General features: G+C 27.6%; 1 protein-coding gene across 2 annotated transcripts; it reads left to right on the top strand.

Moving 5' to 3' along the window:
• The first annotated feature begins 13356 nt into the window (after positions 1–13356).
• Positions 13357–19973, top strand: LOC123207486. 2 transcript variants are annotated; one of them, XM_044624964.1, is made up of 10 exons: positions 13357–13609; positions 16459–16581; positions 17191–17248; positions 17389–17477; positions 17672–17744; positions 17862–17950; positions 18168–18231; positions 18345–18433; positions 18577–18735; positions 19235–19973. In XM_044624964.1, the coding sequence occupies exons 2-10, from the start codon at positions 16477–16479 to the stop codon at positions 19313–19315; spliced, it is 807 nt and encodes a 268-aa protein (XP_044480899.1). In that variant the 5' UTR covers positions 13357–13609; positions 16459–16476; the 3' UTR covers positions 19316–19973. The 2 variants fall into 2 exon arrangements, with proteins under 2 accessions (XP_044480899.1, XP_044480890.1); XM_044624955.1 differs by lacking the exon at positions 13357–13609 and having other exon boundaries at positions 15883–16581.
• Positions 19974–20202: the final 229 nt, after the last annotated feature.

Below are 20202 nucleotides of genomic sequence, written 5' to 3'. Positions count from 1 at the left end.
AATTCTCCAGTCAAGTTAATGTGAGAGAGATCAACATATCGTAAGTCATGTTGATGGTAAAGAAATTTTGGAAAAGGGCCAACACTTCCATAACCAAATAATTTGATGGAATTTAATTAGAATTTTGGGGTCATGGAATATGACATGGTTTCAGTATAAATTTGGTTATTTTCACTCTCGAAATTTTTGAGATTTGAAAGGTTAAAAAATGAATTGAGTGAAATTAGGATTTGAAAGAGATTGTCTGAAATGTAGAGGACTTCAATGGATTTTAGGTTATTAAGGGGAGATGAGGAGATGTTTCCAATAATTTGATTGGAAAATATATCTAATTGTCGAAGTGAAGTCAAATTTGCAAGATATGGAGGTAAGACACCAGTTAAATCATTATAGCCAATATCCAACTCTTCCAAATCCATCCGCTCACACAAGCCTGTAATGAAACATGTCTTTTATTTATGAAGAATCCAATGTCTTAAACAATAGAAGCTAGAATCGCAATCTCCAAGCTTGAAATTAAAAACAATTTTATGTATATTAATACTTGTAATTCCTTTATATTCTCATTAGGTCATTGTAATTATAATTAATTTTGACTTAGGGAGGAGAAAGGAGAAAGAATATGAGCAAATTACTAACCTTGGTCAGCCAATGTGCCACTGAGTCCGCAGTGAGACAATGATAATGTTTTAAGAGAAGTTCCCAGCCTAAAGATTTTAGAAAAGCTTGTGTTGAGAATAGTATATTTCATGTCCAAACTTTCCAAATTTTTTAGATTAAGGGGACCTACAATATTGACATGAATTTTCGTGAATTTCATTGCACATATAATTAAGTAGAATATATAGCACATTGTAATTAATCTTTTATTTACCTTGAATTTTTGGGATGCCATTGAACTCACAATTCCTGATTGACAAATCTCTCAGCGAAGTAAAAGGTGCAACAAATTGTAGAAAACTTATGGGGAGCTTAGAATAGTACAACTGCAATTCTTCCAAGCTGGTCAAATTCTGCAGCTCTGTTGTAACAGAACAACATATTTAAAATGACTCCAGGTTATATATATGGAAATTGATCTGAATAGCACGTCACACAATCATTTATATACCTTTAATTTCTGAGAAGTCGTTGAGCTCACAATGCCACATTGACAAATATTTCAGTGAAGGACAAATTTTAACAATATTTGGAAAGTTTATATGGAGCTTATTATAATCCAAGAACAATTCTTCTAGGCTGCTGGTCACATTGTGCAACTCTGTCAAAATAACACTAGATAAGTAATTGAAAAATTGTCAGAAATTTTGTTTTTGCATCATAACTTTAACTTATTTCTTACCTTGAGTAATCTCAATTTGAGTAGCATCATTATATGAAAAATAAAGTGTCTTCAAGGAGGAGAATGACATCAATGTTGACAAGAAGAGGGCAGTTGCATTAGTGGTTTCCATATTATATAGATAAAGGATACTCAAGTTCTTCAAGCCTCCATAATCTATATGTTGAAAAACTAAATTTATAATCAACAATCTTCAATGTAATATATACCAAGAAATGAAACAGAAATCATTATTTACCTTTGGAGTTTACAAATTGGTCAATCTTATTCCAACTCATGTGCAATTCCTCTAAGTTTTTTAGGGAATATAATCCTAGTGATAAATGAAACAAAATTGATTAAAAATTGATCATAAGAACATGAGAAATTTTATTATGCTTACTTTCAACATCAACAGTTTCGTTCAATCCAATTTCATTCACATACAAAGATTTTAATGAAGAAAGATCAGCTAAAGATGATAATATTCTATTGCTGAGGTTGTTATGACTTAAACCTAGAACCTTCAAATTACTCAAACCTAAAAATAGTCAAACAATTTCACAAGATTAAGTACTATTTCATATATTTAATTTAAAATATCTAATTATATTGTAAATTCAACAAAACAAAAAAGACAAAGAAAAAATAGTTGAAATTATGGTTTACCTTGAATATTAATACTCCCATTCAAATTATTCTCATTTAGATACAATTTTTTTAATGAGAGACTGGCTAGAGATGATAAGATGCTATCATTGAATTTGTTTCCAGTTAAACTTAGTTGCTCCAAGTTTCTCAGCCTTGATAGCCTCTCAAAACCTGCAACTACTCAAACATTTTCAAGCCAATAAATTGTTTCATGTATATAATCATATAATGTATCACAAAATTATTCACAGAATATATGTGAGGACCTTTGTCAGTATTTTTATTAAATGCTTACAAATAATATAAATCTACAAAGGAGAAATTTTTGAGGAATTTGTAGATTATATTAAAATCATATGATACTAGGTAGATGTAACTAAATTAACAGAAAATTAAATATAATGCTAAATATAGAAATAATAAAGTTCAAAGGAGAAAGATAATTGACCTTTGCTCTCAACACAACCGTTTATATTATTGTTATCTAAATACAGTATTTGTAGTCGTTGGAAAGGAAAAAACAAAGATGCATTTAGATATCGGGGCTCTTCCAGATTCGAATAACTTTCTCTAGAAAGATCAAGTTCGATGACTCTGCCACTGATGTTGTTGCACTTAACCATTTCCCATGCATAACAGTCTGAATTCTCTACCCAATTGGAAAGCTTGAGACGTTTGTAATTAAAATCATAATAATTGAAAAAAGGTTTAAGTTGCAGAAGGGCACTTCTCTCTTCATCCAGACAACACTCATCCAAACAAACCAACTTCATTACTAACAACATCAAAATCCACTTACAACCCATTTCTAATCTGTATAATAAGCTATATATTGCTAGCTCTTGTGACTCACAACACAATGCCCTTACTCTATATATATTACAATGAGACCCTCATTTCTCTTGGATTTCCACGTGTTTTCCATTAATAAAATATTTTTTTCTTCTTTTATTTAAAATCAATAACTTTTTAGTAATGCAATTAAAAAGTATTAATACTTTGCTCAACTCTCAGTCTCCAAACAATGAAATATACATTAAATAAAAATAAAACAACTAAAATAAAAGGAAATTAATAAATGAATAATATTATCCATATAGACGAAAAAAAAGTAGAATTTTCACATCAATTTGTTAAAGATTGTTTGTATAATAAATATAATTTGTTTGCATAATATTACTTTTGAATATATACTAATATTATAATTTATAATTACTTTGTTTGTCTAATTTAAAAATACCAAACACATTTTAGACGTAATATTATTTTTCATTTCTGCGTTTATACAGTTTCTTAGACTTTGAGTCAATGCGAATGCAACAATTACCTCTTTTTCTCGTCTTTATTGCTTTAAATTGGAGTTGGCACATTTTGTTGGCATGATTTTCTTTCCATTCCTATTCTCTCTTTCCATTATCTTGTGAAAAATTATTATATAAATCTTTATTTGCAGTTTTTAGACCGTTCAGATTAATTAGCAACAGTTATTCTGGATGTGACACCGCAAATTTAAAAATATTAATCTTATTTGTACAGAGTATTTTCTGAGAATGGATTTTGTACAAAGTAATTTACTCAATATAATCTTTTCTCAAGCAACTATTAAAAAAAATTTTTACCCTAATAAGAATAAGGGAAATTATAATAAATGGCCAAATTACCCCTCTATTAAGCAAAAATGTCTAATTTTACTATTTCTAAGCAAAAACACCCAAATTCACCATTCTTAAGCAAAAATGCCCTAATGTTTTTAAAATATCAAAATTACTCTTCATCACATTTATATAAACTCCCTCACTCTCACTCTCATTACATACATATTTTATATCACTTAAATACTCACTTTCACTCTCATTTTTATTTAATATCAATTACTACGGATTCGTTTAGAAAGAAGAAATTCGTATTTCTGAATTCGAATTGAAAAACATCAATTTGTGAAAACTACATTGAAAATAATATGTTATGAATAAATAAATATATTGAAATACTTTAGAATGTCAATAATAAAAAAATTACTTAAAAATCGTGGAAACCGTGGGAATTCCTTGTTAATATACAAGGGCAGTTTTGTCATTTCACAAAAGTTGGGCATTTTTTATTAAACCTTATTGTTTTGGATAATTTTGCTTAAACCCCCTTAATTTTGGCCATTTATTATAATTTTCCTAAAATAATAAAAGAACAATATATTATTATATGATTGGACAATTAAAAATGTAATATAAAATAATATCCAATATTATTTGTACATATAGTTAGTTTTATATATATATATATATATATATATATATATATATATATATGAAAGGGGTAAATAACACTTTACTCCTAAAATTTTATTAAATATATTTACCCCTAAAATTTTATTAAATAATTTTATACCATATTTTCCAAGTTAATGTAAACTGGTTGACAGGTACCCTGCTTATTTACTACCCTAGTTAATGTAATTAAAGAAACACATAAGATTTTACTTGTATTGATTAAAACTATACTTTATGAATTTCTTCAATAGTAAATCATGGAAACAAATTTAACTTTTTTTTATTTAGTGGGAGCCTATTCATATTCGATTCACGTTTGTCTTTTTTTTATAGACTTTTTGAGTCAATGTGAATGCAACAATTGCCTTTTTCTCATTTATATTTGTACTCTATTAATATTCCAATTACATAGACTTAGAAGACCATCAATTTTTTCTAACAGTGTTATGAACGTAGCCTCATTTTTCAAGTCAAGAATTTATAGAAGCTAGGTGTTACAATTACATTGGTTGACATAAAGGAGTATTAAATTTTTCTTAAAGTATATTTACATTATTAGAGAAAATATAACCTACAATGATCATGATTCCTTCGCACTTTTATCGATGTGATTGTAAATATTTAAAGTTTTCTAAAATTAAATGAAATACTCCTAATTTTTCAAGTCTCTCAACAAAATTGTCTGAACTTATAAAAGATTAATTTCATTATGAGTTTAAATTTAGAATTCTAAGAAGGCTCCACCACCTTAACAACCATTGACCAAGACTTATGTTTGGAAGAATCTTATATGGAGATCCATCACTTTAATTTATTTAATTTAATCATTTTCTCCCACAAAGAAATTATAATAAATGGCCAAATTACCCCTCTATTAAGCAAAAATGTCTAATTTTACTATTTCTAAGCAAAAACGCACAAATTCACCATTCTTAAGCAAAAATGCCCTAATGTTTTTAAAATATCAAAATTACCCTTCATCACATTTATATAAACTCCCTCACTCTCACTCTCATTACATACATATTTTATATCACTTAAATACTCACTTTGACTCTCATTTTTATTTAATATCAATTACTACGGATTCGTTTAGAAAGAAGAAATTCGTATTTCTGAATTCGAATTGAAAAAAATCAATTTGTGAAAACTACATTGAAAATAATATGTTATGAATAAATAAATATATTGAAATACTTTAGAATGTCAATAATAAAAAAATTACTTAAAAATCGTGGAAACCATGGGAATTCCTTATTTATATACAAGGGCAGTTTTGTCATTTCACAAAAGTTGGGTATTTTTGCTTAAACCTTATTGTTTTGGATAATTTTACTTAAACCCCCTTAATTTTGGCCATTTATTATAATTTTCCTAAAATAATAAAAGAACAATATATTATTACATGATTAGACAATTAAAAATATAATATAAAATAATATCCAATATTATTTGTACATATAGATATTTATATATATATATATATATATATATATATATATATATATATATATATATATATATATATAAGGGGTAAATAACACTTTACTCCTAAAATTTTATTAAATATATTTACCCCTAAAATTTTATTAAATAATTTTATACCATATTTTCCAAGTTAATGTAAACTGGTTGACAGGTACACTGCTTATTTACTACCCTAGTTAATGTAATTAAAGAAACATATAAGGATTTCATAAGATTTTACTTGTATTGATTAAAGCTATACTTTATGAATTTCTTCAATAGTAAATCATGGAAACAAATTTAACTTTTTTTTATTTAGTGGGAGCCTATTCATATTCGATTCACGTTTGTCCTTTTTTTTTTAGACTTTTTGAGTCAATGTGAATGCAACAATTGCCTTTTTCTCATTCATATTTGTACTCTATTAATATTCCAATTACATAGACTTAGAAGACCATCAACTTTTTCTAACAGTGTTGTGAACGTAGCCTCATTTTTCAAGTCAAGAATTTATAGAAGCTAGGTGTTACAATTACATTGGTTGACATAAAGGAGTATTAAATTTTTCTTAAAGTGTATTTACATTATTAGAGAAAATATGACCTACAATGATCATGATTCCTTCGCACTTTTATCGATGTGATTGTAAATATTTAAAGTTTTCTAAAATTAAGTGAAATACTCCTAATTTTTCAAGTCTCTCAACACAATTGTCTGAACTTATAAAAGATTAATTTCATTATGAGTTTAAATTTAGAATTCTAAGAAGGCTCCACCACCTTAACAACCATTGACCAAGACTTATGTTTGGAAGAATCTTATATGGAGATCCATCACTTTAATTTACTTAATTTAATCATTTTCTCCCACAAAGAAATTATAATAAAGGCCAAATTACCCCTCTATTAAGCAAAAATGTCTAATTTTACTATTTCTAAGCAAAAACGCACAAATTCACCATTCTTAAGCAAAAATACCCTAATGTTTTTAAAATATCAAAATTACCCTTCATCACATTTATATAAACTCCATCACTCTCACTCTCATTACATACATATTTTATATCACTTAAATACTCACTTTGACTCTCATTTTTATTTAATATCAATTACTACGGATTCATTTAGAAAGAAGAAATTCGTATTTCTGAATTCGAATTGAAAAAAATCAATTTGTGAAAACTACATTGAAAATAATATGTTATGAATAAATAAATATATTGAAATACTTTAGAATGTCAATAATAAAAAAATTACTTAAAAATCGTGGAAACCATGGGAATTCCTTGTTTATATACAAGGGCAGTTTTGTCATTTCACAAAAGTTGGGCATTTTTGCTTAAACCTTATTGTTTTGGATAATTTCACTTAAACCCCCTTAATTTTGGCCATTTATTATAATTTTCCTAAAATAATAAAAGAACAATATATTATTGTATATTTTAGGAATATAACTGAAAATTTTGAAACTATTGAGAGGTATATTGTAAATTTTAAAAATTTTAAGAAAGCCCCAAACTTTTTTCAAATAAAAAGAAACCCATAAAATTTCATGAACACCCCTAATATTTTAAAAATTATAATTTACTTTCAATCATATAATTATACGTCATTAACACTCCGATCTATATTTGTATCAATGATTTTTTTATTATTTTTAATTAAAATTAATTAGGGTTGTTTAATAGTAAAGTGTAATTTAGCTTGAGGGTTTTTTTTTTTCTTTTCAGTAATTTTATAAAAAAGTTAACAAAATTTGTTAAAAAATTTAACATATGGGAGGGAAATTGGCTTTTCCAAACTATATATCATTTCGTCAAACCTTAGGTGGGAAATAGTCATCAGGCCTACTAAATAATATTGTATTATAATTATATATAACATGAAATGAATACATGAAATGAATATATAAAATAAACAAGTAAATTATATATATATATATATATATATATATATATATATATATATATATATATATAACAAGTGATATAAATCCCCATTTTGTTGTATTTTATTTGAGTCTTTAAAACGTAACTATCACTTATGAAACTATTGAAAGGGATTTAAAAAATTTCAAAAATACTCTCAAATTTTTCAAATTTCCAAAAACCCTTGAAAAAATTATTAACATCCCAAAATTTACAAAAATTACAAAACACCTCAAAGATACGATTATACATCATTGACACTCTTATGCTTATTTATACTTGCAATTTTTTATTTTTAATTGAAATTAATATAAATTAGTGATATAAAAAGTTATTTAATAAATTTTGGGGACAAAGTGTGATTTGGTTTGAGGGCTTTTTTTTCTTTTCAATAATTTTATAAAAAAAATATAACAAATTTTTTGATAAATTTTTGCATATGGTGAGAAAATAATTTTTTTTTTTAAACTTAAATGGTGAAAATTTGTCATTTCATCAAACCTTGGGTGTGAAATAGTTATTTGACCTATATATAATATAAAACAATACAGTTTATGATTTGGTTTGAAAACCACCTAACTTGCAACCCAAAACCGTAAATTATTTTTCTAAATTTATTAACCGAAACCAAATTTAAACCAAACCAAACCAATACATAAAATTTATTTGTGGGAGAAAATGATTAAATTAAGTAAATTAAAGTGATGGATCTCCATATAAGATTCTTCCAAACATAAGTCTTGGTCAATGGTTGTTAAGGTGGTGGAGCCTTCTTAGAATTCTAAATTTAAACTCATAATGAAATTAATCTTTTATAAGTTCAGACAATTGTGTTGAGAGATTTGAAAAATTAGGAGTATTTCACTTAATTTTAGAAAACTTTAAATATTTACAATCACATCGATAAAAGTGCGAAGGAATCATGATCATTGTAGGTCATATTTTCTCTAATAATGTAAATACACTTTAAGAAAAATTTAATACTCCTTTATGTCAACCAATGTAATTGTAACACCTAGCTTCTATAAATTCTTGACTTGAAAAATGAGGCTACGTTCACAACACTGTTAGAAAAAGTTGATGGTCTTCTAAGTCTATGTAATTGGAATATTAATAGAGTACAAATATGAATAAGAAAAAGGCAATTGTTGCATTCACATTGACTCAAAAAGTCTAAAAAAAAAAGGACAAACGTGAATCGAATATGAATAGGCTCCCACTAAATAAAAAAAAGTTAAATTTGTTTCCATGATTTACTATTGAAGAAATTCATAAAGTATAGCTTTAATCAATACAAGTAAAATCTTATGAAATCCTTATATGTTTCTTTAATTACATTAACTAGGGTAGTAAATAAGCAGTGTACCTGTCAACCAGTTTACATTAACTTGGAAAATATGGTATAAAATTATTTAATAAAATTTTAGGGGTAAATATATTTAATAAAATTTTAGGAGTAAAGTGTTATTTAATAAACCATAATCCAAACTTATTTGAAAAGTTTATTTTCTACAACTAATTTTTCAGTTACAAGTCATTATATTTTGACAATTAAATTTTTAGCTGCAAGATAGAGATAAACTTAATGTTCTACAACTAATTTTTTAGTTACAAATAATTTTATTTTGGCAACTAAATGTTTTGTTGCAAAATTATTTCATCCTTTCGATTATTTAGCAACTAAAATTTTAGTTATAAATACATTTGTTTGGCAACTATAATGTTAGTTGAGAAATACGTGAATAAAATTAATTTTTTGTAACTAAAAATTTAGTTACAATTAATTATGTTTTGACAACTAAATTTTTAGCTGTAAAATAAAGGTAAACTTAATGTTTTGTAACTAATTTTTTTAGTTACAAATAATTATAAATTGTTATTTTAGGAAAAACTTGTATTTTAGTAACTAATAATTTTTATATTGTTATTTTTAAAGATGTAAAGAAGAAAAAAATAAAATTTTATAAATAAAATAATAATTTTATCTTTAAAACTAATCGACTTAATACTCCATGAATAATAAAGTTTTTTAAAATTAAAGAATAAGAATTTAGAAATACAGCAACAACAACACTATATATACATATATATATATATATTCCATACAATCAAAAGTCAAATTCACACTACGTAACCACCGCGTTGAATCCAAGTCCTGGAGACTTTTCTCTTTGGCTTTAACTAAGAAGAGAAAGACAGTTTACATAGATAGAACCAAATGGGTCAATTTCTAAATCATCAAAACGCGTTGCCTTTTCCACAATCCCTCTGTAAATGTTACTGGGTGCAGCATTTACTGGTTGATAGACGACAGGAAGCAGAAGACTTGGACTCATAACTCATTGATTCATTTTAAACCTAATTTCCAAAAGTCCCGTTCACACTTAATTTTCCCAATCTGACTCTGCAATCAAATCATTCTTAATCATCTTTTCCTATGAATACCAATTGATTGTCTTTATGATTACCAAAGATTTTCATTTCATATTATGGCAGATTTACCTTTATGTAAAAGCTTGTCTGTCTGATTAATAAAGAGGTGCTTTTCAAACTGATCTAAATAGATAAGAATGATGTAAATAGTTAGATATTATTATTATATAATTTACTATATCAATATGATTAATTCAAACACTCTTGAATGGTCTATTTATAGTTTTGTGAGAAGTAATTTTTGAAAATATTTTCAATGCTCTAACAAACCCCAAAAATGACTTTGACCGTTGTTGAAGAGAAACCCCCTAAAGGAAGAAAAGAAAATCCAAATATTTATGAAAATATTGGGAAAAAATCCTTTAAAAATATAAATAAAACAGTTGAATTACTCTTTTAAATACAAAGAAATTGTAGTTATTACAACTGACAAAACGCCTCAAAAATCTCTAAAACCATGATAAAAATATTTTTGAAAAGAAACATCAATAATCATCCTAATCCTAGAAGAAGAATTCCAAATTAAAGATCTAAAATTTTTAATAAAAATTGTTTTTTCAAAGGGTTTCATTATGTCTCAATTGATTTTAAAAAATCACAAAAATTTTATGAATTTATTTGTGTAGATTGCGACTCTTGTAAGTTCAAATATTATCAAAATAAAAAAAATCTAAATTTCATAACTCATTTATGTATGCATATTACGAAAATTCTTAATCTTTTTAATTGAGGTAAAGATCTTTCAACACAAAATTTCTTGAATAAAGTTTGAAAAAAAAAAAACATGTTCCATTTAAATAAAAAATTAACAAATGATTGCAAAAGCCATCAAAGATATCAATGCTCCTGCAAAATAAATGATGCACAAGCACCCGTGCCTAATTTTCAAAAGAAAAGTTTGCAGGATCCAAGATTTCGGACAAATTCACATGCAAAGTTGCTTAATGATTCAAATGATGCACAATCACCCGTGACTAAGTTTCAAAAGAAAGTTTGCAAGAATCAAGATTTCTGACAAATTCGCCTGTACCAGGCTACAAAGGAAGATCTGATGGGTCTCTCCATAATTTTTAAATTAGATTGGTAATCAAATCAAATACTTTATTAGTTCACAATTTTACCAATTTAATCAAAAAAAATTAATTAATTCAATTTATTATTAAATTAAAATTTAAAAAAATTTAAAAATTTGATCAAATCTAATTTGATCATATATGATTGAATTAATAATAAAACTAACTTTTTATATTAATAAAACTAGATTTAAAATTAATTTTCAATTTAATCAATCGAATAAACTAATCTGATCTAATTTTAAAATCATTGGGATCTATTCGTATGCAGCTAAAAATTTCACATAACAGACAATACACTTTCATGAACGTGTATTTATTTTTACTTCATTTAATTGGTCCCAATGAACGTGAATCATCCTTCAGAGATTGCTGTCAAACTAAATTATTGTTGTCGTACATTAGTATATAAAATTATATACTTCATTTAATTCGTATGTATTTTCGGATAGACACTTATTATATAAAATTAAATACGGTAGATTCCAAAAAAAAAATTTAATTTTTTTTCAAAATAAATTAAATCAAATTAATAAAAATAATTTACTCTAATTTAAATTATAATTTGAATAATAATTTTTAATATTTTATAATATATAATATATATTATAAAATATATTAAATTAATATAATTTAATAAATATATCATATGGTATAATACGTGTTATATTATATAATAAATATTAGTGATATAAATTAATTTTACAAGAGAAAAAATACCGGGAAAATGCCACATGTTGCGTCACAATCTTGAGTGCAATACAGTTGTTTATTCTAACTCACAATAATGACACTGTAAAAGTCCTTTTTTTTTTATCAAGACGGAGATGACTGTTGCCTGTCAACGAGAATATCTGATCAACGAGTTGCTAACTGGCATTGGTAAAAGTCTTTTTCTGGTCAGCCCTGTATTTACAGGGTGCCTAGAAGCATTCGTAGTGTAGATAAAAAAGTTTACACTCCTGAGTTAATTTTGAAAGTTATATACAAATTAAATTTATTTAAATTTGAGTTTAAATTTAATTTAAATAAGTCTAAAATGAGTCAATTTTATACAAATTTAATTAAATTTAAATTTGAATTTGAGTTATTCGTTAAATTTATAAATTAAAAATTTTAATATAAAATGATATTATTTTAATTAATATGTATTAAAAGAATATTATTTTGATAACAAATTAATCAAAAGATCAAATTCAAAATAAACTGAACCAAATTTAAATTTAATTTTCATGCATTTGGACTCCAATTCGAGCTTAAAAGGAAGGTTTAGCTTTCCTTATCCCTCGATTAATCCAACCGACACTATGGAAGTGACAGGTACATCTCATATGGGAGGAATCAAATCTATCTTCTTTTGTACGGATCAATGGTGGGGTTGAAGTTGAAGACATCAGAAAATGCCCCAAGATGGTAACTGTGATTTCACGTCTTTAATCATAAATGTATATAATTACGGAATCACGTGAAATCAGGCCCACTTCATCTTCAATGCTCCTTTTATTAGGCCCCACAAATGGTGTCCCATAATGGGGAGTGTATGGAATATAAGTATGTATAATGGGGGTAAGTGAAATTTGACAACATGCGTTTGGGGGGTTTATTGTAATTTTAGTACACTATACCGGGGAATTAAATCCGACGAAGCATATCAATTTCACTAATCGTCTTAGGGGTTTATTGTAATATTATTAAACATAGGAGAAGGTAATTGAAATTTTTTCTATGCATGGGGTTATGAATGTAGACTTTCTTATTGGAGGGTTAATTGAAAATAGCACACATATTGGAGGGTTTAAGGGAATTTAGTTATACATAATGGAGGTCAATTTTTCCACCGTATAATCTATATGCAATACACGCGAAATCTCGGGTTCACTGAAAATTTTTATTATTCCCTAAATGTTTGTATTTGGTGTTGTTATAATTTGTTTGACTTTGCTCAATTGTTATGAGCATTAACCAAAACTTTCAGTTTTTTTTTCCCTGTTAAAGAAAAATGCAAGGTTTTGTAGGTCCAAATAACCAAGTGGTGAGAAGAACTTTGGATGGAAAGTATATATGAGAGGACACAAGAATATTATTAGTCTACTCAAAAATTATCTGGCATCATGATTTAGCTTGTACAATGAAGCTACAAATGCCAGCCACAGAAGTGGTTCATGATTTATCTTGTACAGTAAAGCTACATGAGTCAAAAATTGGTGGGAATGCAAGAATATAAGCATGCAAATTAGTCAATAATGGGGACAGTGAATTGTCTATATAAACATCCCCTCACCTTCATTTGTATACACACCTCTTCATCCAAACACTCTTGCTTCTGGCTTCCTATTTCTTCACTCTTGCTTCTTTCTTCTTCTTTTTCGCAGCCTTGGTTTAATGAAATTATATTTCTTATTTTGCAATTCACTCATTTTGCAATTTATTTAACTATATTTATAATATATTATCAACACGATCAACTCAGGTATATTGTAATCTTTTTATTATGTCATTATATTATTTGTATATTATAAATACAGATATTCTAATTATGATGTCTCAATTATCTTCATGTTTTTTTGTTTTGATTTTTATCTCACTGAATTTTTCTTTGACAAGGTTAATATAATTATCTGTAAGTAGTAAAAATCTAACAACACGATTAACTCAGGTATATTGTAATCTTTTTATTATGTCATTATATTATTTGTATATTACAAATACATATATTCTAATTATGATGTCTCAATTATCTTTATGTTTTTTTGTTTTGATTTTTATCTTATTGAGTTTTTCTTTGATAAAGTTAATATAATTATCTGTAAGTAGTAGAAATCTAACAATACGATCAACTCAGGTATATTGTAATCTTTTTATTATGTCATTATATTATTTGTATATTATAAATACAAATATTCTAATTATGATGTCTCAATTATCTTTATATTTTTTTGTTTTGATTTTTATCTCATTAAGTTTTTTTTTTAATAAGATTAATATAATTATTTGTAAATAGTAAAAATCTAAAAGAGAGTGTTGCATGTCTGATGAATTTTCCACCATATGCCACAAATTTAGAAAAATTGGTAGGAATGCAAGAATATAAACATGCAAATTAGTTAATAACGGGGACAGTGAATTGTCTATATAAACATCCCCTTACCTTCATTTGTATACACACCTCTTCATCCAAACAGTCTTGCTTCTTGTTTCCTATTTCTTCACTCTTACTTCTTTCTTCTTCTTTTCTGCAGCCTTGGTTTAATGAAATTATATTTTTCATTTTGCAACTCACTCATTTTGTAATTTATTCAATTATATTTATAACACAAATGACATTTATTATGTCAAAATTATTTTTAAAATTATTCAAAAAAGGTAATATCCACCTATCCATCTTACAAACAAAAACAAAAGTGATAGAAAGAAAAAATACAAAAATTCCCTAAACAAAGTTTGAAGAAACAAAATTTCACGCAAAAAGAAACAAAATAATTAAAACATGTTTGCAAAAGTCATTATACGATGATGCACAACCACATGTAACTAATTTTCAAAAGAAAAAGTTTGCAAGAATCAAGATTATGGCTGATTCAGGTGCAAGTATGTTCAATAATTCTGACAAAGCTGCAAAATGAAATTCTGATGGATCTATTCGTATCCAACTAAAAATTTCTCATAACAGCAAATATTCTTTTATCAACATGTATTTATTTTTTCTTAATTTAATTGGTCTGAGTGAATGTGAATCAAAGAATTCGGCCACCTAGAAGAGTTGCTGTCAAATTAAAATTATGAAGGACTTATTAATTAAATTTGTTATTTATTTTATTTTATATATATATATATATATAAAAAATTATTTTTTTAACATATAAAGATAATCGTTTTTTAAGTCGATTTTATCTTTGAAAAAAAAAAATTATAAGATTTAGAATTAGTCTGATGGTTGGTCAATCAACTAATTTTTTAAAAATAAATTGGTTTATTAAGTGTTTGACTAGATGGTTGGCCAACCCCCCGACTAATAAATTTTTAATAATAAATTAATTAACCAATCAAATTTTTATAAATAGATTAATTAGCTAGGTGTTTGACCCCCTGACCAACCATCCCAATGTCGAAATCATAAAAAATTTTCATATTTTCATCTCACTTTAACTCATATTTTACTCTTATTTCGGTGAGTGAGTGAGTCTTATGTCTTAATTAGGTGAGTTTATACTTGATTAGGTGAATCTTAACTGGATAAATATAAAATTTAAAAATATTTTAAATATTTTATATTTTAGGATATATATGTATAATAAAAAAAATGACTCTATATATGAAAAAAATAAATTATTTTATTCAATAACCCAAATAATGGTGTATGAACTATAATATTTTAATATTTTATTTATTGAAAAATGTATATAAAATATATAATAAAAAATTAAATTCTTAATATATAATCGGATCATCTTAATGAAAATCTTTTAAAATTATTCTTTTGTGTTATATTAAAACCATTTATTTATATATATAATATTAATAAAATTAATTAAATTATAATTGTTTAAAATATAATATAAATATAAAATATATTTATAATATATATTTGAAGAAAATAATAAAATAAATATAAAAATAAATTATACATCTAATTACTTATTAAAAAATTTTATCAAACACATATATTTTTTTAAAAAAATATAGTTTATAGTTTGTTTTGATTTGAAAATTGTTTAAACTGTAACTTAAATAGAAAAAAATGGTTTGAAAAATCTTTAATCTAAACTAAACCGTTTTACAAACCAACCGAACTAAAATGTAATTTTTAAATGGTTTGGTTTAATTTTATAATTTGAAGTAAATTATACACACCTTTAAAATCAAATATAAAGCCAGAAGAGGAAACACATTACAGATAAATATAGTAATACAAGGTGAGGCAGTGAGATGGCATAAGTTTAAGTGACACATTTATAAAATCAAATATATTATGGTACGAGCTGAAATATAATCAAGAGCGAGGAAGAACTCTCTGGTGCAATTCTTATTTTCCGGGGCCAAAAGATTCAGTTTCAATTTCACTTTTTTAGTTATTTTAATTAATGATATATTCTTATCATTTATTCATTTTCATCCACCCAAAATTAATCAAATGTTTATTTGAGCTTGGGATTTTTGTACTAACACATAAAATTATTTCAAAATTAAAAAACACCTGTTAGTTTTGAATAAACGAATCTAAACTCTATTATGTTAAAACTGATCAAAAAACAAAATTTGTCAAAATTTTCTTCTGAGGGTGATTATCAGTTGATTGTTATTGACTATTGTTATATACAGACCTTTGACTTCAGAACAATGAACAAGGAGATGAGTGCTGCCTCGACACAAGAGGATTTGGTCAAAGAGTCGTCAATTGACATTGATGAAAGCTCAGAGTCCGAGTCTGATCCTAGTTTAAGGGTAGGGTGTTTGAGTGTTTCGTGTGGGGGAATCATATTACTTGATAGAAGCTTCTAAATCGTTTAATTATCGAAGATATGATTATTGCTTGATATGTTTGTGTCTTCATGGACTGTCTTTTGATGATATTATCCCATCGTTATGTGACAGGGAGGTATCACTGAGAATGTAGTTTCGCCTCCTCCTTGTCTGTCCTCGAGTAATGGTTATCTATTAATTAAGGATACTTCTGTCGTTTCAATTTATGATTTTGAGTGATTATTTGAAGTTTGCTTGGTTTGATTTGGTCACTCTGTTTTGTATTTTCTTTATCTGGTGGAGGTAAGGGATGCTAGAAACCCTCCTCTGTCTCATTATCCCAAGCGTAATCAAGTATTGTATACTCAAACTCGTGATGGTAACATAGTAAGTGTCTTTTCTTCCTCAACATCTGGTTAAGAGGAAATTGCCACATGCTACCTCACAATCTTGAGTGTTTCGTGTGGTAGAATCATATTACTTGCTGGAAGCTGCTAAACCATTTAATTATCAATGATATGATCATTACTTGATATGTTTTTGTCTTCATGGGCTGTCTTTTGCTGATATTATCCCATCGTTATGTGACAGGGAGTTATCACTGAGAATGCAGCTCCGCCCATCAAGCCTGTTTTTGTTCCTTACTCAGGTAATGATTATCCTATTCCTTGCTCGGGTAATGGTTATCTATTAAGTGTACTTCTGTCATTTCAATTTATTATTTTGAGTGATTATTTGAAGTTTGCTTGGTTTGATTTGGCCATTCTGTTTTGTATTTTCTTTATCTAGCGTTTCCAAGGGATTTTGAAAACCCTCCTCTGTCTCAGTATCCCAGGCACAATGAGGGGGTGTACACTCGAACTTGTGATAATAACAGAGTATGGGTCTTTTCTTCCTCAAACATCATATATTTTTTCTGGTTAAGAGGAAATTGAGTATTTAGTGTGGTGGAACCATATTACTTGCTGGACGCTGCTAAACCAGTTAATTATCGAAGATATGATCATTGCTTGATATGTTTGTGTCTTCATGGACTGTCTTTTGATGATATTATCCCATCATTATGTGACAGGGAGGTATAACTGAGAATATAGTTCCGCCTCCACCTCCGCCTAGGTCTCCGCCTCGGAATTATGAATGCTCGAGTAATGGTTATCTATTAATTAAGTGTACTTCTGTCATTTCAATTTATGATTTTGAGTGATTATTTAAAGTTTGCTTGGTTTGATTTGGCCATTCTGTTTTGTATTTTCTTTATCTAGCGTATGCAAGGGATTTTGAAAACCCTCCTCTGTCTCAGTTTCCCAAGCGCAATCAAACATTGTCCACTCAAACTCGTGATAATAACAGAGTAAGGGTCTTTTCTTCCTCAAACATCATATATTTTTTCTGGTTAATAGGAAAATGCCACATGTTACCTCATAATCTTGAGTATTTCGTGTGGTAGAATCATATTACTTGCTGGAAGCTGCTGAACCATTTAATTATCAATGATATGATCGTTACTTGATATGTTTTTGTCTTTATGGGCTGTCTTTTGATGATATTATCCCATCGTTATGTGACAGGGAGTTATCACTGAGAATGCAGCTCCGCCCATCAAACCTGTTCCTGGTCCATTTCATTGCTCGGGTAATGGTTATCTATTAAGTGTACTTTTGTCATTTCAATTTATTATTTTGAGTGATTATTTGAAGTTTGCTTGGTTTGATTTGGCGACTCTGTTTTGTATTTTCTTTATCTAGCACATGCAAGGGATTTTGAAAACCCTCCTCTGTCTCAGTATCCCAGGCACAATGAGGGGGTGTACACTCGAACTTGTGATAATAACAGAGTATGGGTCTTTTCTTCCTCAAACATCATATATTTTTTCTGGTTAATAGGAAAATGCCACATGTTACCTCACAATCTTGAATGCAATAGAGTTGTTTATTCTAACTCACAATAATGACACTGTAAATGTCCTTTTTTTAACAGAACATGGAGATGACTACTGCCTATAAACAAGATCTGGTCAAAGAGTTGCTAAATGACACTGATGAAAGCCTGAAGCTCAAGTCTATTCGTGGTCAGTGCTCTATTTACAGGGTGCCTAAAAAGATTCGTAGTGTAAATGAGCAAGTCTACACTCCTGAGGTAATTTCAGTTGGCCCCCTCAACCATGACAAATGGGAATTATCTCACATGGAAAAGAAAGAGAAGTATGTGAAAAGCTTTTTTCAAAATTTAACAACAGGGAAAGAAGAGAAAATAGATAAGATTCTAAGTTTCATCAAGGACAATGAAAAAAAAATTCGTGATTGTTACGCAGAAACATTTTCACTTGAGAGTCATGAGTTTGTTATGATGATTTTATATGATTCTATTTTTATTATGGAGATCTTCTTAAGAGTGAGCTTAGATGTTGTAAGTGATATATTATTATTGGATACACCAGCAGCAGTCGATACTTTATGCACTGACTTGCAATTATTTGAAAATCAACTTCCGTATTTTGTCCTCAAGAAAATATACAAGTTGGCTTCCGTTGACACCTCCTTACCTCCCTTCATGGACCTTTGTGTTAATTTCTTTGGCAAATTTATGGGTGTTCGATTGAGTACTTCAACCGTTGATAAGGTTAAACATTTCACAGATTGGAGAAGAATTAGTCTACTCGAAGGCTACTCGTCAGTGTCAGATAAAAACTGGGTTTCTGATTTACCTTGTGCAGTAAAGCTACATGAGTCAGGGTTAAAGTTTAAGTGTATTGAAATTGAAACAGGACAGAGCGTACTTGATGTAAAATTTGAAGCTAATGAATTGCAGATACCACGGCTAGATGTATATGACTCTACGGAATGTCTGCTTAGAAACATTATGGCTTTGGAGCAGTGCCTTTACCGGGAGAATGCTCAGGTTTGCAATTATGTTGAACTGATGGATTACCTTATTAATGATGAAACGGATGTGGAATTGCTCATTGGAAGTGGAATTATTTCCAATCATATGGGGGACGATGCTTCAGTGGCAACTATGTTTAACAAACTTAATCAACATATACCTAAAAGCAAATCGTCTTACTATAACTTAAGCGAGCAGCTCAAAGAACACTACAACAATCCCTGGAATAGAGCCAAGACAACTTTGAAAAGAGTATATTTCAGCAATTCATGGAGAAGCACAGCAACTGTCGCAGCGATAATACTCTTGTTTCTTACTATTATAGGAACTATATGTTCTATCTTGCAGGTTGTGTAATTTTAATTGATAATTGTGTTAGATCTAGAATCTACTTGCATTACTGTAATATGCGGTGTGAAGCTCCTTGTTTTACTAAGAATATGTGTTTGTATACTTTCTAGTTCAATATTTCTTTCCTTTTCCTTCCCGTTCCTGGCGACAGTAATAATATTAAAAGATGAGTACGTGAATGCTCTTCTTCTATATATGAAACCAGACCACCAAGGCACCAACAAAGTTGTACTGATAAACAATAAAATTAGTAATAACAGGACGTCCAGTCTAAATATATTATTCACATGGATGAATTTACTTTTCAACTACTTTCGTGTTTGTGCGTGCGTGTGTATACATGTGTGTGTGTGTGTGTCTTGATTGTGT

The sequence above is a fragment of the Mangifera indica genome, chromosome 2 (assembly GCF_011075055.1).
Source record: "Mangifera indica cultivar Alphonso chromosome 2, CATAS_Mindica_2.1, whole genome shotgun sequence".
In the NCBI taxonomy this organism is placed as follows: Eukaryota; Viridiplantae; Streptophyta; class Magnoliopsida; order Sapindales; family Anacardiaceae; genus Mangifera; species Mangifera indica.
Note: the sequence above shows the minus strand (reverse complement) of the source record. Positions and strands in the feature narration are given on the sequence as shown.